The sequence below is a fragment of the Oxyura jamaicensis genome, chromosome 11 (genome assembly GCF_011077185.1).
Source record: "Oxyura jamaicensis isolate SHBP4307 breed ruddy duck chromosome 11, BPBGC_Ojam_1.0, whole genome shotgun sequence".
NCBI classification, from domain to species: Eukaryota; Metazoa; Chordata; class Aves; order Anseriformes; family Anatidae; genus Oxyura; species Oxyura jamaicensis.
In genome coordinates, this window is record NC_048903.1 from 1,405,470 (window position 1) to 1,431,220 (window position 25,751).

At 64.3% G+C, this 25,751-nt stretch overlaps 1 protein-coding gene across 1 annotated transcript in view; it reads left to right on the forward strand.

The window, feature by feature from the left end:
* The window catches only part of VAC14 (VAC14 component of PIKFYVE complex), a gene marked incomplete at its 5' end in the record, with an annotated part of 45,653 nt that extends 20,360 nt beyond the window's left edge, over positions 1–25,293 (forward strand). The window contains 7 exons of the mRNA XM_035337047.1: positions 2,505–2,655; positions 9,076–9,208; positions 20,202–20,376; positions 20,870–20,988; positions 22,085–22,164; positions 22,990–23,140; positions 24,534–25,293. Coding sequence (XP_035192938.1) covers positions 2,505–2,655; positions 9,076–9,208; positions 20,202–20,376; positions 20,870–20,988; positions 22,085–22,164; positions 22,990–23,140; positions 24,534–24,696 — 972 coding nt within the window. The remainder of the gene's footprint in view (positions 1–2,504; positions 2,656–9,075; positions 9,209–20,201; positions 20,377–20,869; positions 20,989–22,084; positions 22,165–22,989; positions 23,141–24,533) is intronic.
* Between the last annotated feature and the right edge of the window lie 458 nt (positions 25,294–25,751).

Consider the following 25,751-nt stretch of genomic DNA (forward strand, 5'->3'; position numbering starts at 1 on the left):
GGACCCCCAGTCCCCATGCCGAGCAGGGGGCTGCCTGGGACGGCAGCGCTGCTCCTCCTCCCCGCTGCTGAGGGACGTGGGCACGTTTTGGCCGGAGGCAGAGCCCCAGCAGGGACACCAAGGTGACACTCAGCACATGGGAAGGCGCCCGAGGGGAGCGCAGGAGGGGCGTCCATCCAGCTGTCCCTCTGCAAGGCTGGGCATGCGATGGCAGAGCTGGTCCGGGCGCAACTCAAGCAGAAGGAGAGGTGAATTAACCTGACCTGGGTCTGGAGAGACCTGGAGGGGGCTCGTGGCGTGCACCTCACACAGTCCCCGGGGAGGTGAAGGGTCTCCCACCCTCCTCCCATCTTTGCTGCGGGGCTGATTCACCTCCCTCTTCCCTAAAACCCCCAGGGATCCAGCGCTTGGCCCCAGGGGCTCTCCCCAAGGCGAGCCCAGCCCTGGGCATCCTCGCGCCCTCTCCGGGGAGCTGGCGATGGCCCTGGCCCTTTCCTTAGATGGTCCTGGGGACTGGGAACGATGATCCCAGGGACGGGGACCGGCTGGCGCAGCCGTCCCGTTGCCATGGCACTCGCAGCCCCTGCAGGATGCCGCTCTCTCGCAGCCTCCTCGTGCACAAAGCTCAGCTCAGCTCAGCGCAGGGATGTGCGGCGCATACCAAGCGCTCCTGGCTCAGCTCCGGCCGCGGCCGGGAAGCCTCTCTGCAGCATGCAGGGTGGAGGCCGGGCCTCCCTGCCTCTTTCCCACGGCTGGAAAACCCCGGGCCTTCGCCTCCACCCGCTCCTCCTCTTCCTACGGGCCTCCTGCACCCATCCCTCCCGGCTCTTATTTCCTACGGGTTTTTGCGACTGAGAAATGCAGCCCATGGGGGGCTCACCCGTCTCCCCCTCCAGCTCCTCCTCCGTCCAAATCCATGCTGCAGCCACGCGTTTGCCCACCCTACATAAAATGCCCTAAATTAGGGGGCTGTGACCAGGACAGGGCTGTGAGTGACACAGCACCGTGCCGCACCAAGGCCCTCCGGCTGGTTTTTGCCACCAGCCCGCTCCCAGTGCTGCCAGGCCCCGGAGGTGAGCCGAGAGCTTTGGGTCCCTGCTGGTTTCAGCCAAAAGCAACGAGAGGCAGAAGCCTCCAGGGGTGTTATCTACCCAGCTGTGATGCTGGAGGCTCAGATCGGTGCCTCCCTCTGAGCAGCACCCGATGGCAACCAGGTCCCCCCGTGACGGCACGGCGGAGGCGCCGTGGGCTGGGCTGCGCTCTCCTGGCCCCCGGGGACGGTTCCTCGCTGCCGAAGCTGCTGCCGTCGGCTGTCCTCCTCCCCGGGGCAGCCGCAGGCTGGGACCTGGCCCTGTCTGTGCTCCCGGGGTCCTCCCAGGCATGCTGGAGCTGGGTGGTTGTCGGCTTTCCAGCACTGACTCTGCCTCCGTGAGCTGAGGGGGGTCAGGATGCGACCCAAGGGTACCAGAGGAGCTGATGGGGGGCAGTGAGGTGCTGGTCCAGGTGCTCTGCACGCCGGCCATGGAGCGTGAGCTCCCTGCTCCTCTCCCCCAGCCTGTGCCCTCCTGGGCACCAGGCTGCAGGGGCTTAAACATCAGCGTAAAATTGACTGTAATTGTAAAAAAAAATGACTTAAGATATTTATGCAATATAGAAAGCCTGGAGCACCTGCCTCTCGTGTTATCAGGGTCCCATTTTCACGTTCTGCGTGTTATAAAAAGACATACTGGTTCTTGGTTGTTTTTTTGTAGTGGGGTGAGGGTTTTCTTGGTAGCTCTGAAGCTAAAGCTCCCGGCTAACTGCAGCTCCATAGAAAGACGCCCAGGGCCTCGTGAGAGCACGTGGAAAGCCCCCGGTGCTGTGCTGGATGTCCAGGGCTGTGCTGGGTGCGGAGCGCTCAGACGTGGCTGTCAGCCCTTCTGGGCTGCTTCCCACAGCCCTGGCACGTCAGGGAGGACCGATGAGGCACCTAGACCCAAGGACATTTGGGTGAAGAGGGACCCAAAATAGCTCCAGACATGAGAACAGCTGGAAAAAAAAAAAAGAGAGAGAAAGAAAAAACAGAACCTGTAATAATCTCTCCAGAAGCTCTATATATAGTCAGCGGGGCCTGACCTGGCTGCGAGAGGAAGGAGCTGCTCTGGGGTGCAGGGGAGCTGGGGCTGCGCTCGGGGCAAACCCCGAAATGGGGAGAGGGGGAAGCAAACCCCGCTCCCGACTGTCTGAAAGTGGCTTAATTTCCCGTGCTGCCCCGGGACTCGCGGAATACAAACTGCTGGGTTTGTCCCCTTTTCTCTTTCCTGCCCCAGCTCCTCTGCAACCAGCTGAAATCTCCACTCGGGGCTTCATAGCTTGCCCTGTTTTCCCTGCGTCTTGGGATTTGGCTCTCACCCTCCCACCCCCCCCTGCCCCAGCAGGGATTTTGGAAAGCAACCCCCCCCCCCCACGGCCCCTCTGCTCGTGGCTTTGTGCCCGCTCACCCGGTGCTCTGCTTCTCCCTGCAGGTCATCCTGAAGGACCTCGAGGTGCTGGCCGAGATCGCCTCATCCCCGGCGGGGCAGACAGAGGGGCACGGCCCCTCCGAGGCCACTGACCCGCGCCCCGGCCAGGGGGAGCTGCACATCCCCGTCAGAAACAGCCAGCTGAGCGCCTCGGGTAAGTGCCCTGCGCTGCTTCTTGCTGCCCGGGATCTGAATCACAAAGCCAAGCCACTCGATGCTAGGTGGCACCCGTGTCAGATGGAAGGGGAGGCTTCTCTTGGGCTAAGAAATCAATGTATCAGCTCCCACCCCGCATCGCTGGGGGATTGGGTCTGCCATGGAGCCGTCTGTATTTTACTCCTCTTCCCTCTAGCTCATCGTCTGGGGAACTGGCCACGGTTAGCAGCAAGGTGCTGCAGAGGTTGGTGCTGGGGGATGTTGTTATTGCCCCCTTGTTTATGGGGCCTTGGGTGGCAGCCTCTTCTCTGCTCGTAGGAGCCCTCAGAGCCCTAAACGTGGCTGGGGACGGGCTGTTGGCTGCCACCCCAGGTGCCCAAAGCGCAGCGCTGCCGAGGGCTCAGCCGTGCCCACGGCTCAGTGCCTCGCCTGCTCGTGGCTGCGTGTGCTGAATGTGAACCGCGGCGGCGCCCCGAGCCCTCAGAGAGATGAAGAAGGACAGTCCTATTGTTTGGGGACTTGGGAGGGGAAAAAAAGCCTTCCATTAATCATCCCAGCACATCAGGCTTTTTTTTTTTTCCACCTTCCCCTGTCTGTGGCTCATCCTCTGCAGTTGCTTGGCTGCCCCTTCTCCTCTGCTGCTGCTGCTATCGAGGAGCCTCCCGGTTGCGCTCCCCGAGCCAGGTCGTCCTGGCCAAAGACACATTTCATGTCAGCTCGGGATTGTAAACCGAGAGCAGAGCCAAGGCTGCCTCTCCTGCGCAGCACGCAGCCGCCGTGCCGCGCAAAATCACCGCCGGAGCCTCGCTCCTGCACCTGGGGCTGAGTTTTCTCCGAAGAGCACAAATAATTCCCCTCTCTCTGGGCTTGGGAGGGTCTGCAGCAGGAACCAGCCCAGGGTTTGAGGTTCCCTGAGCGGTTTGGGCTTCGCAGAGCTACCTGTCTCAGACGCAGGGGGTTGGAGGGGGGTTGCTGGAAGCCCGCTGAGCTCCGCGGGTACCGGCGATGCGCCGGTGTCCCCAGCGAGGCTGCGTGGGTGCAGCAGCGCCTGTGGTGCTGGCCAAGCAGCCGAGGAGCTGCAGCTCAGCTCGCGCTGATGGCTCTTGCCTGAGGTTTCCTTCCTTGTGGATTATCTAAAAATAGCAGCCCGGATGGCGCGCATCCCAGCGGCTGCCGTGGCCCCTCGTAGCTCTTGGGAGGAGCAGCCCGGCTGCAGCTATCGCAGCGTGGCGGGGAGAAGCGCTGGGCTCCGCAGGGCCCCCGGCAGGGCTCCGGTTGTCCCAGCGTGGCCGCGCTGTGCTCCGCGCTGCTCACCTCGTGATGCAGTGGGGGATTTCTGCAGGAACACGTCTGGGGCTGAGCTGTGCACAGCTGGATGCTGTTGGGACGGGGAAAAGAGGCCGGTTCGCTCGCCTTGGAAGGCTCTGGATGACTGGAAGACTCTGGAGACTGGATGTCAGCCTCTTGGGGCCAGGACCCCCTGGATTTTGGCTGGGAAAGTGGAGACTGCAAAGACTCCTTTTTTTGTTGTTTTTTTTTTTTGGAGTGGGAGCACAGCTGGTAGAAACCCCTCTGGTCTGCACGGTGCTGCAGTAACGGCGCTCCGAGCAAACCCACCCTCTGCCCCGCAGGCCAGGCGTGGGCGAGCACCCAGGCACGGGGTGTGCACCCCGAGGGAACTGGGTTTGTACCGGGTGTGCGCCCCGAGGTGCTGCGTGACCCCACAGCAGCAGGACCCGGGTTTGTACTGGGGTGCAGGGCAGCAATCCCCACGCACAGCTCCCCGGGCAGTTCTGCGCCGCGCTTGGCTCACGTGGCTGTGTCTCGGGGGCAGGATGCTCTGGTGCTGAGCTTCTCCCTGGGGTTAAACCCACCGCCTTCATCCCCTTCAGAGGAGAGACCTCTGGGAGGAGAGCTGCACGGGCTGAGTAATCTTAGATCCCCTCTTCTCCCGTATCTGAGCCCCATCTGAGCATGTGGCTCCGCAGGTACTCCCCATCTCCACCCCAAGCTCTGCCCCCCACGGCGAGTGGCGAGGGCAGCAGGGGAGGCGGAGGGGGCCCATGCCACGCCACGGGCTTCCCCCGCTTCCTCTCTCACCCTTTCTTCCCCCGGGATGTGTTTATGCAGTTGTTTCCCTGCCATTCAGCTCGGTTTCCTTCAGATGCTCGTTGATTAGCCAGGAAAGCCGTGTCCCACTTCCGCAGCCCGTTCCCAGCTCGGGTTTTTATTTAGCTGCTTTGTTCTCCGCTTACATAAGGTCGGCCGCCCTCCGACGGCTCCCCCGGCCACAATGAGCCTCGGGGCGAGCCGAGAAGTGCGGTGCATGGGACCCTCGCCATCCCTCCTCCAGCACCACAGGGAGGAAGAGCAGCTCCGTCAGCCCCCCGGGAGCGTGGCGAGGTGCTGGCCTCAGCTGTCACCTCGTCACCTGGGGACGTAGCGGGGAGGACCAGGAGGAAACCCGCACGTTTCCTCGCTGCAGAGTGTCGTGGTTTATGCCCGAAGCGTGTCGGGGCATCCCGGTGCCCTCGGCCTGGAGGTGGTCGGCGAGCGATGGGTGCGCCCGGCGTCGTGGTTTGGTGGCCCGGGGTGGCAGCGGGACCCGGGACAAGGTGTGCAGGAGCCGGAACGGCACCGGTGTCTGGCACGCTCCTGGGGCTGTGGACGCTCCTGGGGGCCCTGGAGAGCCCTCGGTGCTTGGGTAACATCCTGGGGGGGTTTCTGCAAGGGTCTGAGCTGGCTGAAACGGGGCTCGTGCCCCAGGAACCCCGGGGAGGCGCTTGGTTACCTGTGGTGCTGCTTCCAGCAGGCAGCGATGGAAAGGGCGGTGGGAACGTGCCACCCCCTGGGCTCCTGCCCGTCCCCCCTGGCGGCAGAAAAGCCAAGTCCCTCCGCTCACCTCCCCTGCTAAAGGCAGGGGTGCAGCAGATGACACGAAGTGGGCCGCTTGCTCTCCAAGGAGCTGGTTGGCAAGCAGGCTTCGTCGGGTGGGGAAGAGAGGGGGCAAGCGAGGAGGAAGCCGTCCCGGCTGTGTTCCTGGGGGAACCGACTCACCCCTGCTTGTGGGCAAATGTCCGCATGCCTCACCTCTCCCTGCGGAGCTGCTGGCCCGCCGTGTCCCCATCCCCTTCCCTCCCACGTGGCACTGATGGAGCCTCAGCCCGCCGGGTGCCAGGCTGAGCCTCTGCCCTCTCCACGGCCCCGCGGGGTGTTTCCGTCCCCTGTACCATGTCTGGGCCAGACCCCTGCTGCGTTTTGGTTACCGATCTGCCTGAGCAAGGAGCAGGTAGCAGGCTCGGATGTCAGCCCAGCGATGCTCTGACATCCCAGAAATCACAAGCTCAGGGCTCTTTGGCCTGGCAGGGAGCGGAGCAGCCTCCGTGTGCCTGGGCACCCACGCAGGGGGCAGGCAGAGCGCAGCCCAGAGCTGTCGGTGGGCTCGTTTCCTCAGCAGCATCCCAGGCCCTGAGGTTTGTCAGAGCCCAGCTGAGCTGCCAACACGTTCGCGTCTGTTTCCAGCTAGTGGGTTTCGGTGGGAGAGTTTGCCTTTTTATATTTTTTATTTTTTTTTATTTTTTCTTAACGGCTCTATTTTTATCCCGCTCCGCGAGGCTTCGCTGCGCCGTGTTTGCGAAAGCTCAAATTCAAAACATCCTGGGGAAGGCTGCCGGGGGGAGACGTGGTGCAGATTCCCACGTCTCCGCACGGGATTTCGCTGAGCTCCGTCTGCCAGCGCCGCCTCCCACGCCGCTGGGGCCCGCAGCTCGCCCCGGCCACGCACGGAGGACCGAGAGGAGGCGTGAGGCCCCGGGGCTGCAGGGATGCTTGGGCAGGGCAGGGCGCTGGGTGTCCAGCTGCTGGGAGCAAAACCTCCTCCCAGACCCTCGTGAGCAAGAAAACAGCCTTACAAACAGCCCTAAATCACCTCTTTTTGGTGATGGAGGCGCAGCACGCACCCTGCGGTGCTCGGCACGCCGACCCCGTGTGCTCCTCTCCCTGCCAGCAGCTCTCAGCTCGGCCACCCCCTGTATCCCAGCCCCGGTCGGCGCTGAGATGGCTCCAGTTAGGGGTTAAAGTAAATCATTTTAGCTAAACCGCCGCCAATGCCCTCGTGGGTAGCTGTTAAACAGCTTACCCGGATTTAGCTTGCTTCGGAAAGGAATCAATTCTGGTCAAATCGCGTTTAAATTCGGTTTAAATGGAGCCAAGCAAGTCTGCACCGGTTTTAATTAGGACCAGTTTGAAACTAATCATGGAAAATTAGCAAAACTTGTGTTCTCTGCTATGGTGAAATTCGGTGCTTGGTGGCCAAAGAAGGAAAATGTGAGTCAGCGCCCGCATCCTCTCCGGGAGGGGTCTGGGGACACTTCACCCGCCGCAGGTTTCGAGACAGCTCCGTCCGTCAGGCAGCCAGACGGCCCGAATGTTCCCGGCTGCCATGCAATATATATTTATAAGGGCCTTAATATAGGTTCCTAATTGCCTGTCTCTCTTGATTTATAACGCGGCCCCATGAGCGATGGCAGCGTACTGACGGCGTGAACCGCGGCGAGCGCTCGCAGCCGCCCCGGCTCCGCACGGCTTTTTCTGCCCCAGCCAGCATCCACCGACCCCAGGAGCCAGAAGGATGGTGTGGCCCGGCTTACACTGTCTGTATTCCTACTGAGAACCAAGATCCAGACAGCTTTTGCCCTTCTGTACCCCTCGTGTCCCTGGCTCTGAAGCTTCCCATGGGAAAGGACGAGCTGGGGGCTGCCGCGGTGTTTCCGCAGCCCCCCGCGTGGTGCGCTCGCAGCCGATCTGGCAGGTTGTGGATCTGCGACGCCTCGCTCCAGGGGAAGGGGGAGAGGTGCAAGCTCCAATTAATTAAGCCGCAGTTTTCTTAACACTTCTCCCCGCCTGTCTCTCGTGCGGCGCGGAGCTGCTCCTGCCGCCGTGCTGAGCCAGACCCCGCTGTGCCGCGCCGTGAGCCGTGGGGCCGCCCGCTGAGCCCGCTGCTCCGTCAGCACGCTGCTCCGAAACGCAGGGCGAGCGGTGGTGAAACCTTCCCCGGGGATACCCGCAGCTGCCTGGGGGCTGGCGGGAGGAAAGCCCCGGCCTGGGGGAGGAAGGAGGCCGTGCCAGCTGTGTGTCCCCGCTCGAATTTGGGTTCTGTGCTCCTGAAACCACCGTTAGGAGCTGGTAGGGGTGGAGGCGTGATGCGCGTCCTGCCTTCCGTGAGCAGCTCTGGGTCAGATGGCTTGGCGCTGCTGACAAAACAGATCAAAATATACCATTTCTGCAGCTTTGAAAGACAGTTCCCACCAGCTCTTCACCTCCCCTTCCCACCCTGCACCCCAGAAAGCAAACAACTCATGCTTTGGTCCCCTCGGACCCGCTGCTGGGGCAGGGCAGCGCTGGGAACGTGCTGGGCTGAGCCCCTCAGTACCTCCCCGTGTCCCTGCCGTCAGGCAGGGGAAATCAGGCCGGGGACTCTTCCATCAGCCCGGGCTTTGGCTGGTTGATTGTGTTTTTAATTGGCCACTCTGTGCTCTGCTGAGTCTTGACAGAAGCAGACAGCACACATAAATCAAACCCTGCACGTTTCCGTGCGATCTGGTGGGAGACTGAACGCTGACCGTGCTGGGGACGCTGCGGGAGCCGCTCACCCGGGCTCGCCACGCTGAGACACGTCCCAGCCGCCCTGCACGGGGAGCGAGGGGACACCCCCCCTTGTGAGCTCGCCTTTGAACACCCTCTCCAAACATTTGCTCTGAGCGCTGCCCTTCTGAATAAACCATCCCCGCTGAAGTTGCACGGTGGGAAAGGCAACCCGTACCTGCCCGCCCCCTGTGCTTCATGCCCTGAAATGAGATATTTTTCTACCTCCCTGCGTGTACCCAGAGCTAGGAAGTGCCTTTTCTCACCCCTCCCTGCCACCTACCAGGCCGTGAGCTGAGGCTGTGTGTGGTTCCCCCGCCGTGGGGTGCCGGCTGCTGCCTCTGCCCACCGCCATGGGTGCTGCCCCAAAGCACCCGCGCAGGCTGGTGGCGCCTCAGGGCGCTTTGCGAGGGGGCCCAGCAGCACCTGCAGGGGGATGGACCCATTTATGCATCGTCTTGGGCACCCCCTCTTGTCCCAGCTACTAAAACCGGTGGCTCTGGGACGGTCTCCCCAAAAGACCATTACATCCCCATGCCCTTCTCCGAGGGCTGGGAGCACCACGAGGTGCCTTCCCCTGGGATGGGGAGAGCTGGGGCAGGGCTGGTGCTGCTGGGCTGAGCAGGCGTGGTCACACGAGGCTCAGAAATCTCGTTTTGGTGCCCCTGCCCTTCCCTGCCAAGTCCTGTGACTGTGTTTTGGGTGTCTGCTCTCTGACTGAGGCTGCTTTGGCCAAAATAACCCAGCTGCTCTAACTTCCTCTCCGCCTCCCCAGGTACGAAAGGCTTGGAGTGCTCTCCCTCCACCCCCACCATGAACTCCTACTTCTACAAGTTCATGATCAACCTGCTCAAGCGCTTCAGCAGCGAACGGAAACTCCTGGAGACGCGAGGAGCCTTCATCATCAGGTCAGAGCCCTGCTGCCCCGCCGGCACCTCGCGGGCAGGGTGGACTGGGAGGAAGGGTTCGGTGCCGGGCTCCCTCGCATCGCCGGGAGCCGGAGCCCCTTTCGGCAGCCTCCCTGGCTAGCTGGCAGCCGGGGCCGGCGTTTCCAGATCAAACCGACTCTCCTCTCGCGTGCTGAGGCACCCTATTTTTCGCTCCCAGCCCCCAAGGCGAAGTGTCTCCGCATTACACGGCGTTGTCAGGTGCTTGTTGAGAAACGAGCAGGCCAGCTGGAGCACGAAGGCCGTGCTTGCTCGGGGTGCCAAGTCGAGCCAATTCTTCCACCTGGCTCGGCTCCGGGCTCTGCGGGTCAGCGTGGCTTCACCGGGCACGCGGTGCTCGCCCCGTAAGGAGCCTGCTCTGCCAAAGCCACGCATTTCGGGTGCAAACATTGGCAGGTTCTGCGTCTGCTTGGGGAGCTGCGATCAGGCAGCAGAGGCAGGAAAAACGAGCGCTGCAGCAGCTGGCAGCACGGCGTCTTTAATGCAATGAAATCTGGGGCAAGGGATGCAAATTCCCCAGCTTGCTCAGAAATGATGGGCTTAACGGTCAAGGCAGGGCTGAAAAAGCAGCGAGGAGGGGGCAGGACTCAGGGTTTTCCTCCCTGGCTCTCGGTGGAGCTCTCCCAGTGCCCCAAGGGCACCAAGCGCCCGGCACCACGAGGCTGCAGCGCGAGGACTGGGGAGGTTTCTCCCCACCTGCCTTAAAGCCCGGTGCCTTATCCCAAACACCCCTTGAAAACCTGTTTCTCCCCCAAAAGTTCAGCCGAGCAGATGTTTTTTTGCTTCTGACGGGAGTCTGGAAATGTTGCATTTAACCACACGGGGATCTAAGAATAGGGCAGGGAAAATATCCTGCTCGTAGCAGTCCTCTTGTCCGCGGTCTGCGCTGCGCCTGCTGGGAGCAAGCAGGGCAGGGGAAGGGCCCCGACTGCTCGTTAAACCAGCAGGCTAATTAGAGGGGCTCCGAGTAGCAATGGGGAGCCTGGGCAGGGTCACACTCAAATGCTCTCCCATCCGTGGCCACCTCCAATTCCTCCTTCCAGCTCCCGACAGCCAGCGGGGCAGCTCCAGCCGCTGCTTTTTGCTGTGACTCATGCCCCAGGCTCCAGATGTGCAAAAAATCCAGATCGGTGCGAAAAAAACACCCCCCAAAAAACAACAGAAGATCCTGTCCTTTGTTGTCCCTTGTCAAATGGTGGCTCACGGGGGGATAGATCCGAGGGGTCTGGAGCCAGCGCAGCCGTTCTGGGCAGGGTGAGCCCTGGCCTCCGGCACTGGTGACTAACTCTGAAACCTACTGACGACAGCTTAAATGCCTTCGTTAACCACTGCTCCGCCGCCTCCGGGACCAGCGGGATGGGAACGGGGCGGGAGAGGTTTCACGGGACCCTCTGGAAGAGCTCGATCTGCTGCCAGAGAGCCCCACCAAACGCGGGAGCCTCGTGGCGCTATTTTTAGGCGCTGCTCGAATGAAAGCCACATGCGTGTTCCCACGTTACACCCCTCCCCTGTCCACACGCGGGTTCAGCTGTTCCGCACAGCGGGGGAAGGAGCCAGCCCCGTGTTTCCATGGGGGAAGCGCCGGTGATATTTCATCCCCCGCTCCCCTCCGCCGCTGGGGACGGCGACGTGCCACCAGCGGCTCCCCGCGTCCCGGCTGGGGCAGCGGGGAAGGAAGGCGAACCTGTTACCTCTGGGTGATGATTTCCAGCTGAAGGAGTAGTGCTCAGTGGGGTGGGAAACGTTGGGCAGGGATTCAAAGCCCAGCGCAGCATTTCTCCCTGTCGTGGGGCCGGTGCTGGCCAGGCTGGGCAAGCTCAAAGGTCCCTGGGGTCAGGCGGGGTGGCTGCGGTAGGGCAGTTTGTTTCCTGACCCAGCACAGGCTTGGGCACGTCCAGTTGCTGACTCCAGGGGTTCACAGCCTCTCTTCTGGCGAGTCCTCCCAGTCCTTTCCTCACCTTGCTCCATCGGCACTGGCACGGGGTCTGTGCTGGCATCCAGCACGGCGCCGTGAGCTCGAGCCCTGGCACTGCGCCCGGTCCGTGCCACCAGCACAGAGGGCGAGTGTGTGGGTGCAGCAGAGCCCCGGGCAGGAGCAGGAGGGAAGGGAAACTCCAGGAAAGGGCTCTTCAGGGCTGCTTCGTGCCCGTTTGACTCCGGTGCTCACTGTAAGTGCTCAGGAGCCGGCACAGCCCCGCTCAGGGGTGTGCCGAGGGAGCCGCCCCGGTACCCACCGCCCCGAGCACCACAGAGCAGATTGGGTTCATCCCTAGAGGCAAAAAGCCTTCCTGCCTCCACAACGGGCTGCGGAATTCCAAGTGCTGCCTCCTCCTTTCTATCCAGACACCCCTGCACCCAAAAGCAGCTCCAAAGCGGTTGCTGGGGGCAGGAGCATCAGCCCCGTGCGCTTCCCTTCGGCGTTACCTCTCGCCTTGGTGCCGAGAGCTGCCGGCCCTGCCCTGGCTGGCACGTGGCAGTGAAGAAAAACTGGCCGTGCAGCACCCTGTTCTCCCCAACAAGGGAAAAAGTGAGCCGAGCCTGCGAACCGAGACGGGGACCCGCCAGGGGCAGCGGAGGGAGAGCGGCGACGGTGGCTCCGGCACAGCGCAGATGTGCGTGGCCCTCGGCACAGGGGGGGAGCAGCACCCCAGGCTGCTTGCTGCTCCGTCTGGCTTTCCCAGGGCTGTGCTGACCGCGTGGGGACAGACGGAGTGGGATGGGGGCCCTGGGCTCGCTGGGTTATGGATTTTCACCAGCTCCATGGGTTCAAAGAAGGGAGATGTTGGGGATCCCCTAGGGAGCAGGGGATGCCGAAACCCCGGCCGGGGTTTCAAAGCCCTCCTCTTGTCCCTGTCCTGGCCACTCTCCTGCTGCTCTGTGGCCCCATTTGGGTGGCCAAATGCTTCGATGCTTCCCGAGGAGCCCCCCTCGGTGTGCCCATGTTCTGGAGGCCCCCGGGGCCGGACCGTCCCCATGCCCCCACCGAAAGCAGCTCGGCGAGGGGCACGCGTCCTGCTCGTCCTTCTTCCTCTCCCCACCCTCCTGCCGCCGCCTGCGGAACAAAACCCGGGTTTGTTTTCACGTGAACCGTTCGGCTTGTGTTCAGCGACGTGCAGGGGAGAAAAAAAAGTGGAAGGGAAAAAAAAAAGAAACGCAGCCCCTTTGATAAGCTGTGATATGAACTCGGGTAAAATCCAAACAGCTGTGATGGCTACAAGGGGAGCTTCTGTGTCGGGAGGCAGCGAGCCTGCGAAAACACGCGGCTCTGCCTGCCAGGATGCTCCCTGGCCGCCTGCCCTTTTGCTGTAATGAGCTGTGCACTTTCCCCCCCTCCCTGTTGCCTCGCAGAAAGGAATAACCGGAGAAGGCGTTTTAGTTTGGGTTTTTTTCCTCCTGTTTTCCAAACCGAGGGCGGCGCTCCCCAGCCCCGGGCTCGGAGAGCGGCCCCGGGACGGGGTGGGGGCAGAGCTCGGGGTCGTCCCTGTCCCACCGGGAAGGTCCCCAGGTGCTGATTGTTTGGGTCCAGCCCTTCAGCCCCGTATGTGGGTCAGCTTTCACCCCTTTACGTAAGGGCCATTAGCATGCCCGGAGCCTCGCTCCCTTCCCAGCCCGCTGGTGAGGGCCACGGGGAGCACTCGGCGCCTTGCGCTCCTGCCCTCGGCTCCGGCTTTCATCGCCCTGCGCGGGGAGCCCGCTTCTCACGTGGCCACCGGGGCGAAGCTGGAGCCTGGGGCCCTCCTGGCCATCAGTGGGTGTCCCTGTTTCATCCCTGCGTGGATGCAGCAGGACAACAAATTCATTTCCTCCTGGTTTCCTCCCATCCCTCCGCACGTCCCGTTAATCCCTGCCTGCTCCCCAAAACCTCCCCGGGGCTCCGCCGGCAGCGATGGGAAACCTTTGCTCCAAAAACCCCAAAGGCAGAGCCATATTTGTTAAGCAGGATGCTGTGCTCAGCTCTCTGACACCCCCCTGGGGCACGTGCTGGAGGCAGGGGGGGCAAAAATGCCCTTCGGCAGGGCGAGAGCTTGGACCTGGGGCTGTCAGGTGCTGGAAGCCCCCAGCAGCAGGGCTTAGCTGGAGGCTGCCCTGCCCGGGGGCTGCTTGTGCCCGCTGGGGTACAAGGGGCTGGGGCATCCTCCTGAGGCCCAGCTCCTCCTCTGGGGCATCCCGGTGGGCTTGGGACACGGGTTTTAACCACCCCAACCAGCAAACTGCCCTGGGACCCACGTCCCTCAGAGCCGCCGCGAGGCCCTGGTGCGTTTTCCTGCAGAAAAATGGAAAACACGTGCGAGCCGCGGCGCTGGCGTGGGCTGGGACTCATTAAGGTCAGCGAGAGTGTGGGGGGGAGGAAGGGGAAGCGTGCGCAGGGGGGGAGAAAATCCTCAGAAAGCCGCCGAGTTCCTTCCCAGGGCAGGTCCCGGGGGAGTTACGTGTTCTCCATCCCGGTGCTTTCCCCGGGATCCCAGCAGGGGCGAAGCACGAGGTCCGGAAAGGCGAGAGGAGGAGGCTGGGCGGGCGAGGATGCAGGTTTCCCCGAAGCAGGATTTCCCTGAAGCAGGGTTTTGTTTGATTCCAAGCTGCCACGAGCAGCTCCCAGGTTTTCTGCCCCCTTTCCTTTGCCCGGTGGCTGCGCCAAGGAGGGGGAGCCGATGGGACACCTCGCTTTATTAGTCTTTACAGAGCAAAAGGCACGACCGGCAGGCTGGGCGGAGCGGAGCACTGGCATTTTTCCCCTCTGTCCTACCGGGGATCCTGCCCAGGATTGTCCCCAGGGCATGCTTGGTTAAAAACCCCGAGGCAGGGCTGAGTTCTGCATCCCGCTGCTCTCGTTGAGGTTTTCTGTTCCTGGCTGCCGTGGAGCATCCCGCAGCAAATCGCTCTGTGCCGGCGGGGCCCCATGGCACACGCAAGGCACCCGAGCATCCGACTGCCCCCATCTCACTCCTGCATCCGTCTGAGGCTCTGGGGGTTTGGAGGAGAGAGGGCGAAGTGCCTGGAGCAGGAAGGGCCCCATCCTGCCCGGGGAGCCAGCCGGGTTATCCCCTGGGTGCTGGTATGGATGCTCCGGAGACGGGGAGCACCCAGGTGCCACCAGCACCCATCCAGCCCCGCGGGAGGCAGCGGTGAGGTTGCTGTGACGCCTGGCGTGAACGTGGACGGAGTTTGTGGAGCTCCTGCCTTGAACCCAGCGAGCAGGGGGAGTTCCTTGCAGATACCTCGTTTTGGGGACGGTGGTGGCTCCCCTGGAGCCGCGAGCTTCCCGGGTAAAGGGATGGGCCGGGAGGAAACGCTTCCCCCTCTTCTGGCTGTGGGAGTGACTGTGAGAACCCAACGAACCGTGCAGGGCGCGGGGAAATTCCCGCGGTGTCGGAGCAGGTGGTGAAAGGAGGATTCAGACAGCTCCCAGCCTGCCCCGTCGCAGGGAGAGAGCACGTCCCGGGCGTGGGGTTGGCGCTTCCCCCGCGAGGAATCCCTGCTCCCAGCACCCGTCGTGCCCACGGAAAGCATCGGGGAGGCTGCGGAGGAGCAAGGCGGCAGCCGGGCGGCTTGCATGCACGAGGAGCTTTTTGCCGAGCCCTCTTGCAGCCAAGCAGGAGGGGGAAAGGTTGCAAATTGCGTCTGAGCCTCCCGGTCCCTGCGGTTTTGCTGCTATTTTCTGCTCTCTTGCAGCTCGCGTGAGTGCTCAGGAGGTCAGCGGGGCCAGCAGGCAGGCGATGACTGTGCACAAGGGCTGGGTGCTGGTTACAGCGCAGGAACGGCAATGTCTGCCCCCGGGAGGGAGCTGCCACGTCAGGGCTGATGCTTTGGGGCAGGACGGGGCCGGGGCCGGGCTGCCCAAAACCTCCCGATGCTCAGCCAGAGCAGGGGAGAAGTCAGCAGAGTCCCGAGTTTGGGTATGAGGCGAGGGAGCTGAGGGCTTGCACCTGGGGCAGGGATGAAGATCGCTCTGCCTCCTCTTCCCCCAGGGATGGAGCTCCCTAAAGCACGCCCCTGTCCCCTGGGGGGACGCAGACCCAGCGGCCGTGTCGCCTCCAGGCCAGCAGTGTGCTGCTCGGTCACCTTTCCACGAAAGGAGCAGGAGCACTGTTATTCCTTCCAGCAGCGATGGGGAGGCTCCCGCCCCTGTAAGCCCTGCACGCCCCAAACCCAATCAGCCTCTCCCGGCTCCTCTTGCCGCGGCTCCGCACCCGCTCCTTTAACCTATTTTATGGGCAGCGGAAAGGAATTATAGGGGTAGAAATCAGGCGCCTGTCAGTTTTCCTGAAAATTAGGCCACAGCTGTCAGCCTGGAAGGGAAGATGCGTCTCAAAGGAAGGATCTTTGGAGCGCTGCTGTCGCGTTACACAGCGCCCCAGCCCCTGCGATTCCTCCCCTTGGAAACCTTTGGGGTTTTCTGTTTCTCTCCATCCTTTGGAGGACATGAAATCCTAAAAGCGTCGTCGCCTGGCGAGAGCAGGGCCGCCGTGCGTGCCCCCGGGCCGGGGCAGGTGCGGGGCCGTGCGTCACTCCTCCTGGCCCAGGAGGTGGCTGGCAGCCAGGTTTCTGCTCCCGCGGGCACATCTGGATGGAGACAGAGTTTCAGCCCTGCCGGGCACAAGCTGTGGCGCTTCTGCTGCTCCTCCTCGCCCCGGGGCTCGAGGTGCCACGAGCCCGGGGCTGCACGGCTCACCACAGCACGGCGCAGCGCTCACTGGCAGCGAGGTTTGGAAGCTGATGTGCTCCCCATGCCCACTGGTCGGGCAACACGTTGGGCACCTCTAGGTTTATCGTGGGGCTTTGCTTTCCTGGAGGGCACGGGGCAGGGGAGCTGCAGGTTTTCTGGCTGAGCCCTGTGAGCTTTGCAGGTGCTGGGTACCTTGGTCCGTGGGGCACCGCCGGAGTCCCTCAACGAGACGACGAGAGCAGTTGATTACCCCCTGTGCCCCCACGGCTGAAGCGGCAGCAGCCCTCCTTCTGCTCGGTGCAGCTGCTCTGCCCCTGCTCGGAGCTGTGGCTGTGGCTGATTTCACCCGGAGGTGTGGAGGTGTGCTCTGCGGGCTGAAGGTGACCTCTCCAAAGGGCACTGGCGTGTCGGAGAACGTCGAGGTGTGTTTCGGGCTGCCCTGTGCCAAAACCCTTCTGCGAGGCCGTTCAGGCTGATGCTTGCCTCGGCCTCGGTTGGGACCTGCCGTTCCCTGCCTCTCCCAGGCCAAAAGCCCTCGGGTGCTTCCCAGGCGGCCTGCCATCCCGGAGCAGCACCACGAGGCTCCGCAGGACCTCGGTGCCGTTCCATTTCCCGATGCTCCGAGCGCACCCAGCGTGCGGGGAGCCCGGGCTCAGCCCCCGTGTCCCGGGGGATTGGCATTGGCACGGCCACCCGCGGGGACCCATCACCAGGAGGAGAGGGCTCGGCGCCGTGCTGGCACCGCGGCGGGCTCGGCGTTGTTTCCCTGCCGAGCAGCCGTGGGAGGGATTCTTGTTTGCGGTGAAACACGCTGCACGTCTCCCTTGCGAGCAGAAGCAGCTCGGGGGCTGTCCCTGGCTGCTCGAGCAGAGCCCGGGCGTCTTTTCCCTGGCTGCAAGCGAGGGCTGGGCCAGGGGGTTCGGTAATAACCATCAGGAGGAGCTGGGAATGGATTTTCTCCTTTGGTGGAGATGGCACCGCAGGAGGAGCAGACCTCATGTGATGCCCGGGGCAATGGGACACCCCCCTGGGGCTCTGCAGCACATCCCGGCCCCGGCAGGGCAGGCGGTGGGGCAGGAGCCTGGAAAAGAAGTTGAGGCTTTACCGACCGAGGTCCCCCCAAAATTCCTCCAGCTGGAAGTCGGTGCCTGGCAGGGAGCAGGTGGAGGCAGGGGACCCCCAGACCTGCCCGCAGACGGAGCCCCGCTGCCCTCAGACTTCCAGGGTGCTGCTTCCTGGTTTTCTGTTTGCCTTCGATGGAGGGGGAATGGCAGCCTCGCGGCTTCCCCGCTTTCTCCTCCCTCTCCCTTCCCTGCCCTAATTTTATCTGCGCCCCAAAGGCCGCTTCCTCTGCGAATTCCTAAAGGGCCCCAGCTGCCAGGGACGCTGCTGCGGGGCTGAGCCGCGCTCAGTGCTGGGGAGGAAGGGCGGCCAGAAGCCTCGGGAGGAGCAGGGAGGGGAGAGGAAGAGGAGGGTGGGGAGGAAGCACCGAGGGGCGCTGCCCTCCTCGCTGCCTTGTACCAGCAGGGGCGGAGGTGATGGGCTGGCCCCAAAAAGCCAAAGGGCTCCCGGTGACCTTGGCACCCTGCTGGGGGTGGAAAGTTGTGGGAATCGGAGCAGAAGGTTTGTGGGGTGACCCGTGCCGGCGTGGGGCCGGGATGTGGGACACCCAAGAGGAAGGTGCTGAGCTGTGGGTGCCACCCGGGGCTTCCTCGCCCTGCACTGGGGGCAAGAGAGGTGCTCAGGCCCCCTGGGTATCGTATGCAGGGGCCGTGGTTGTCGGGGCCGTGGGTATTTGGGAACAGTTCCTCCTGCCACGGGTGGGCTGAGCTGGGCACGGACCTGGTCTCCCATCTCTCCGGCCGCTGCCCCATCCCACCCGCACCCCCGGCATCCCGGCTGCCCGGTGACAGCCAGCTGTCCCCTCCTGTCCCCCTGGCCCTGCCCTCCTCACCAGCCGGCTCGCCTTCCCCCTGCGCCCAGGGGAGCGGCTCCGCGGGGGCTCTCCCGTCCCACCCACACACCCCCGGCGCTGGCAGTCGGCCTCAGCTGTCACGGCAGCTGCGGGGCTGGCCACTTGTCCCCCCCCCCAGCCACCCAGCCAAGCTGGCAATGTCCCCAGCCCCTGGGGGACAGTTTGGGGCAGGGGGCGAGGAGCCACCGGCATGCCGCCGTCCCCCCTGTGACTCGCGCTCTGAGCACCCGGGCGGCTCCATCCAGGGAGGGGACCCCGTGGATTTTGTTGGGTGAGCGCTGCCAGAGCCACCTCTGGTGGCCTTGGGGTCCCCAGGGAGCTGCTGCCCCCCGGCACGGTGGCTCTGCACATCCACAGCTCTCCTAGCAAGCAGGGGACAGTGGCACAGCGTGGCAGAGGGGGACATCCACGTTCAGATGCTCCATCGGTGCCAGGCGAGTGAGGGCGGAGGTTACCTGCTCTGGGCCAGGCTCTTTCCTCCTGCAGAGCCCTTTTCCTCCTCCAGCTTTGGGTTTCAGCCCTTCTTTGGGCACCCCAAACTTCCCGCTCCCATCTCCCAGCAAAATCCTGCCCGTGGGGGGTGAGGGGCACGCGCCGTGCCCCGCTGCTCCTTTCACGCCGACCCGTTTCCAGTTTCCCAGTGCCACCGAAAGGAGCGGGGGGAGAAACAAAAAAAAAGAAAAAGGAAAAAAAAAAAATCCCAACCCAACCCAGCCCTTCCTCGCTAATCAAAACCAGGCCTGAAATTAGAAAGCTCTCCGCGCTGGGCGCTGGCTGGGAGCGCGGCGGCAGCCAGAGGGATGTCGGGGCAGCTATTTATGGAAAGCCATGCCTGATTTCGGACGGGACGGGGGCGGTGGGGGCCGGCCCCGGCGGGTTTGCCTCAATCCGCCCCCTCTGCAGCCCGTGGGCGGGCGAGGGCAGCTGCGGAGGTCCCCGAATCGCCCCCCCCCCCCCCCCGAGCTGTGTCCCCCGGGGCTTTGTGCTCCCTGGGGCGCGTTTTGGCACAGCGCCGATGCTCCGAGCCTGGGAGCCGGGACAGAGCCTGGGGGGCAGCGGTGGCGATGCCACCAGTTGTCACCGGGGCAGGAACCGGTGTCACCATGGGGCACGAGCTTGCATGCGCCCTGCTTGGGAGCCTCTGATCGCAGCCCGCTCGTTTAGGGTGCCCTCGGGACGGGAAATCTGGGTTAAAACAGCCAGGAAAGGGGTTCTCCCTGGGCACACTCATCCCGCTCAGGCACGCGGGAAGCGTCTCTGGAAGAGGCTGTGCACGGGGAGGGCGCCCAGAGCACCTCGGGCCGTGGCTGCCCCCTTATTCCCCACCAGGGAGACTCTGGCAGCCCCCACTCGCTGCCAGGAGGACGCCGAGCGCACGTCCCCGTCTCCTCGGGGTGCTCCCCTTCCCTTCTTTCCCTCTTCCCTAACCCTTCCCTCTCCCTCCTCTGGCGATCCCGTGCCCGAGGGGCAGCGGTTACGTAAGAACAAGGGGATAAATGGATAAATGGATAAACGAGCTGATTTGGCACTGCCCGCGCCGCTCCGACACGGTCCGGGCCGAGGGCCGGGTTGGGTTACATAAAGCCCGCACAGAGCACCGCTTTGTCCGGGTGCGCGGGGCTCCGAGCTGCTCCACTGAGCCGCGAGGAAGACGGCTTTCTTCCTCCACACCCCTCTTTGGGGCCAGAAAACCCATTTTCCACCCCCTCCGGGCCGGCTTTGTCGGCTTCTTTGGAAGCATCCGCAGGGGCTCTTTGTGTCCCGGCTCCCCGGGGCGCCGCGAGCCGCTGGCCTCTGCTCGCGGGGGCTGCAGGGAGGCTGGGGCCACTTGTTGGCTGCAGGTGCCATCGCCCCCTGCCCTGCTCCCCCAAACTGGGGATTGAGGTGCCACCACCCCGTCCCACAGGACCCCGAGAGGCGCAGGGGCTGGGGGCACCCGGAGCGGTGGGCAGGGATCCAGGTGTCCTCAGCCCGGGAGCGCGGGAGCTGGGAGCAAAGCAGGAAAGTCCAAAATCCCAACAAAGCCGGGAGAAAATCTGGTTTGGGGTTTCGGCTCTGAGATGTTGGACACCGTCGGGATGCCCGGGTTCGCTAAGCGGGACATTCCTGCCCCAGGAGACATCAGCAGAAAACCCTTCAGCCTGAACGAGGCTGCTTGGACCGGCAGCGGGTGGTCCCGTGGCAGCTCCTGGCATCCCCGTTGGCCACCCGTGGAGCTCCGTGCAGGAAGGGTGCGGTGCGTGGGCTGGGGTCGGGGTCCCATGCTCAATAACCGTCCCTCCCCTGTTGGTTTTTGTTTTCTGCGCGGCGCACAGGCAGCTTTGTCTACTTCTGAACGCAGAAAACATCTTCCACTCCATGGCAGACATCCTCCTTCGGGAAGAGGACCTCAAGTTCGCCTCCACCATGGTGCACACCCTGAACACCATCCTGCTCACCTCCTCTGAGCTCTTCCAGCTGAGAAACCAACTGAAGGACCTGAGGACGCCGGTACGGGCGCGTGGCTCTACTTCACAGGGGGGCAAACTGAGGCAGGGGGCGACTGCTTCGAAGCAGAGCACAGGTCACACATCCCATGGGACGGCGTGCAGTGAGCGCTGGCAGTCCGGGGACCTCCAGGACGCCCCCAGCTCTCCGTGTTCCCCCCTGGCACGGGAAGGGGCCCCCGACCCCCCCGTGTAAGCCGATCGCGAGCCCCGCGTGCCCTCCTCGGGCCCCCCGAGCCTCGCGGCAGCTGCCACCTCCCTTCTGCGCTCCCCAGGAGACAGGTGACGGGGGCGAGCACCCCGCGGGGCCCCGCTGGTCCCGCAGCTGTTCCTGCAGCAAAGTCGCTCCCAGAGCAGCTGCCAGCAGCGGCGGTGGTCGCGGGGGGCACCCTGAAGCCCGGGGCAGCGTCAGCACCGGTCGGGCTGGGGGGCGGAGAGGTGTCCCCCCGTGTTTTGGTGGCCCCCTCACCTAACCCCCCGTCTTCCTCTTTCCCCAGGAGAGCCGCAACCTGTTCTGCTGCCTGTACCGGTCCTGGTGTCACAACCCGGTGACAACCGTGTCCCTCTGCTTCCTCACCCAGAACTACAAGCACGCCTACGACCTCATCCAGAAGTTGTATCCTTGGGGGGGCTCTGCTGGGGCGCAGACGGGACGGGGCAGTGCTTGCTGGGTGCCTCCCAGCCCCTCTCCCCTTTTTTTTGGTGGGGTAAAAGAGGACGGCGCGATGGCCGAGCGCTGACCTTCAGCCGCCCAGGAGGGGAGGCTCCTTCCTCCCGGGAGGACGAAGGCTTTGGCCTCCCAGACCCGTGTCCAGCGACACGAGCAGAGGGGATGATTTCTTTCCTTCTCCCTTTCCACCCCCAAATGTTACCTTAAAACCCCCGTCCTCCGTTCATCCGAGGCAGACTCCTGGTAGAGCCAAGCGTGGTGCGTCCCAGGGAGGCAGCGATGCCCCCGGGCAGCCTCGGCTCCATCTCCCCCAGGCCGTGCTCCCACCTCTGCCTGGTGCAGGGCGAGGACACACCGATGCCCTGTCCTTGTCACGGCCCCTCCATGGCATGGAGCCGCCACTCGGCTCAGGGTGAGCGTGCTGCAGGAGGAAGCAGTGCACCCCAAGCCGCCTCCTTCCCCCAGATCCTGGCTCCTTCCCCCCTGGCCAGCTGCAGCCGCCAGCACCCGGCCCATGGAGCCGAGGTTTTAGGCCTGGGACGTGTCCTGGCAGAGCCAGCAGCCGGTGCCCGTGGGCCCCATGGCACCGCGGTGAGCTCCCCCTCTGCCCGGAGAACAAGGGTTATTTCCCTGTGCTGGCACAACCTGGGACACCCCAAGTATATTTCCCTATGAAGAAGCTTGTTACCCCTCTCCATTACCCTTTCCAGCACATGCTGGTGTTTATCCCAGGGGACTGGGGTGCTCCTGTGCCATCCCTGTGGCCGCGCTGCCTCCCCTGCCCCCTGGCCTGTCCCCTGCCTGCCCACGTCCCGCGGCGGGGCTGGGGGACACGGCACGGGTCGTGCCGAGCAGCTGCAGCCACCCCAGTCCCACCCCAAGCCACGTCCCATGGCACCACGCAGCTCTCAAACACGTCCAGTGGTTGGGACCCACCGCTGAGGTCACAGCGGGGCCACAAGCCACAAATATTTGGGGTCCCCCCCCCCGCTGCCACCGTGCCCCCTTCTTCCCAAGGCGCATCCTTAACAGCCATGCCCAGCGGGGACCTGGAGGTCACCGTGGACTTCCTCACCGAGGTGGACAAGCTGGTGCAGCTCATCGAGTGCCCCATATTCACCTGTAAGGCTCGGCCCTGTCTTTTTAGGTTCGCTCGGGGGGCTGGGAAGCAGGGGGGGGGGCTCGCTCCAGCAGCCCCGGCACGTCCCCTCCCCGCTCCTTCGTGGCTGCGCGAATAAATAGAGCAGAAGTTATCGGCCTTGGTGCTGCCAGCCCGCCGCTCGCGCTGCCCGCCGGGGAGGCAGCCGGCCCCGTATGTGGGTTAACGGAGCGAGCGGCCGTGGCACACAACAAAGGCCTGGGGGGCGAAGGAAGGACGGGGGGGGGGGGACCTGGGCCACGCGCAGCCCCGTGCCCGGGGGGATCAGCCCTACAAAATGGGCTGCTCCTGTCCCTGCGGGGGTCAGCGGGCAAAGCCTGGCCCCCTGCCCCTGCTGTGCCCCACCACTGGGTGCTGCAGCTCTAGGGCATCCATGGGGTGTTCTCCCGGTGGGTTTTTCTCCCACTGGAGGTTTTTCCCCCCGGGATTTTCTCCCACCGGGGTTTTCTCCCACCAGCGGCTGCATTTGGCTGCCGCTGGGCTGCTTCTCCCCTGGAGCCACGAGGAGCAGCTGGGCATGAGGAAAACTCCCAGTAAGGGCTCTGGGATGGGACCAGGGCTGGGGAATATCTGGAGGGAGAGGTGCAGAGCAGGCAGGGGGGCCCCTCGGGCTCAAACGAGCCCAGCTGGAGGCTGCTGACACGTGTGGGACACGCGGGGAAGGGCTGCAGGCACGGTGCGATGCCAGGGGCTTCCTACCGGGCCGGGAGGAACCTGGGGTGTCGGGGCTGGAAGCGAAGCGCCTTCCTCAACCCCTGCCTCTCCATCCTCTCCCTCTCCGCTTGCAGATCTCCGCCTGCAGCTGCTGGACGTGAAGAACAACCCCTACTTGATCAAGGCGCTGTACGGCCTGCTGATGCTGCTGCCCCAGAGCAGCGCCTTCCAGCTCCTGTCCCACCGGCTGCAGTGCGTGCCCAACCCCGAGCTCATGCAGAGCGCGTAGGTGCCGCGGGGACGGGGATGGGACGGGGACAGGATGGGGACAGGGACGGGGATGGGATGGGGATGGGGATGGGGATGGGGATGGGGATGGACGCCCCGTGCCAGGACCGCGCTCTGCCTCTGCGCCGCGGCTCCTCGGTGGCCGCGGCTGCTCCTTGCCCCGTGGCCGGGAGCTCTGGCTCGGGGTTTTTTTGTCTATATTTGGTAACCCTGGGAGGGCTGCGCCTCATCCGCAGGCATTTGGCATCCGGGATGGAAAATTTCACTTGTGGGGTCGCTATGGAAACGAGCAGAGCCATGGAGGAGGTTTTGACGGAGAGGGAAGGCAGCTCCCGGCGGCGGCTGGGAAAGCGTCCCCACCACGGCCGTGCCGCCGTCCGTCCGTCTGTCCGTCCGGTCACCCACAAGGATGGTGACACCACGCCGGCGGGGGTGGCCGTCCTCACCGGGGGCCTTTTGGCAGCCACTTTTGTGGCCCCTCCGTGGTGACGGCACCGGGGACAGCCCCGAGCCCTCCCCGGGGGGCTGCAGCCTCCCGCCCGGCTCCTTTTGCCGTGGCCGGACGCTGCTGCGGGGATTTTACTCGTCAAACCCCGGCTAACGAGCGGGGACGGCCGCTCGCCGGCGATGGCGCACGATGAAAGCTCTGCCTTCCTTTGCAAAGCCCCAGAAAAAAAAAAAAAGAGGAGAGGAGCGCTCCCGAGATGCGCCGTTTTCTGAGCCAGACCCCCACCGGCTCCACTCCTTCGCTTTTAACTCATCCCCTGGGCTGGCTTTTATCCGCCATGCGCCGCCGAGCTGGAGCTGGAGCCCGCAGCCCCGATTTTAATTGGAGGGGCAGGGAAGGGGGGCACGTGTGCCCGTGTCTCCCCCCCCCTCTTTTTTTTTTCCCCCTCTCTCTTCCCTCGGCCGTGGCAGCCGGGTTTTCGGAGCGATCGGAGCTGTCAGACAGCCTGAGCATCTGATTAACGCTGACCTACATTCCTCCAAACACCGGAGGCAGCTTTCATAACCGCGAGCCCGGGCTGCCCCCTCCCCGGGCAAGCCGTGCCACGACGGGGAGGCAGCGGCGTGCCGGGCACGAGGGGTCCTCCTCCCACCCCACGGCCGTCCCCGCAGGCAGATATTTATTTGGGGTTTCGTAAAGCCAGGCAGGGAAACTGAGGCGCTGCCCCGGCGAGGCCGGGACCTCCACCTTGGGCACCAAACGTGCCTGGTGGCCTCCCTCCTGTCCCGGCCTCTCCTGGCCTCCATCTCCTGCCTCTGCAGGAGGGCGCGAGGACTCTGCGGGGCTCGGCAAGGCGCCAGCCCCTCGGTTCAGCACCAGCATCCTGCACCGGGGCGCGCGGCGCGGCGTGCTCTGCCCTCACGCTCGCCTTCCTCCCCGCAGGGACGGCACCAGGGCGAGCGCGGGCTCCAAGAGGTCGGCGGCCTCCAACATCGACTACACGGAGCTGCTGCAGCACTTCGACAAGGTGCAGCACAAGCACCTGGAGGCGCGGCACCAGCGAGCCGGGCGTGCGGAGCAGCTGGAGCGGCGCGGCGTCCTCTGAGCAGCCCCGCGCAGCCGCCCGTGGGCACGGTTGCAGCGCTTGGGGCAGGGACCAGGGCACGGGGACAGCGGGTCCCGAGCACCTGGTGGTTTTAAGGGCAGAGGGAGATGGGCGAGCGCTCGGCGCGGGGCTGGTTTTTTCCCCCTCCGTGCTGCCTTACGCGCGGTGGGACCCCCAGGCTGTGCCCGGCGTGGCCGGGAGGAGGAGAGGCCGCGGGGAAGGCGCTGACTTCTCCTGCAGCAGGGCGAGCAAACTCCCCTCCGCTTCGCTAATGCCTTCCCCGTGACCGTCAGCTGAGAGCACAGCCTCCTGCCAGAGGGACCGGAGGGGAGGAAACGCACGGGGCAGGGAAGGAGGGAGCAAATGGGGTCCTCCCCGCCGCGAAAACGAGCACGGGCACCCGCGCTCCCACCCACAGGCTGTCACGGCCCCGGGACCCCCGCACCCCCTGAGCCCTGGGCACGGCCGGCAGCGCAGCCTTAACCCCGCGCCGGGCGCGGGTGCGGTGGAGGAGCCCCCCCTCGCTCCGCGCCCCCCGCATCCCTTCCTCCTTCCTATCGCGAGCTCCCCGCGACAAAATAAAGAGAGCAAAGCAGAGCAGCCCTGTCCTGCCCTTCCTGCGTGGCTGGCACGGCCGCTGCGGCATGCCTGCTGCTGGGGCTCCCCATCCGCATCTGGGGCTCCCCATCCACATTTGGGGCTCTCCATTCACATCTGGGGCTCCCCATCCACGTCTGGGGCTCCCCATCCACATCTGGGCTTGTCCATCTGCATCTGGGGCTCCCCGTCCACATACGAGGTTCTCTATCTGCATATGGGGTTTTCCACCCACATATGGGGTTCCCTCTCCTCATATGGGGACTCTGCATCCACATCCAGGTTTCCCCATTCACATCTGGGACTGCATCCAGGGCTCCCCGTCCGGATCTGGGGTTCTCCTCCTGTGTCTGGGGTACCCCATCCACATCCAGGGCTCTCCATCCACATCTGGGGTTCTCCATCCTCATCTGGTGCTGCCCATCCAGATCTGGGACTCCGCATGCAGGGCTCCCCAC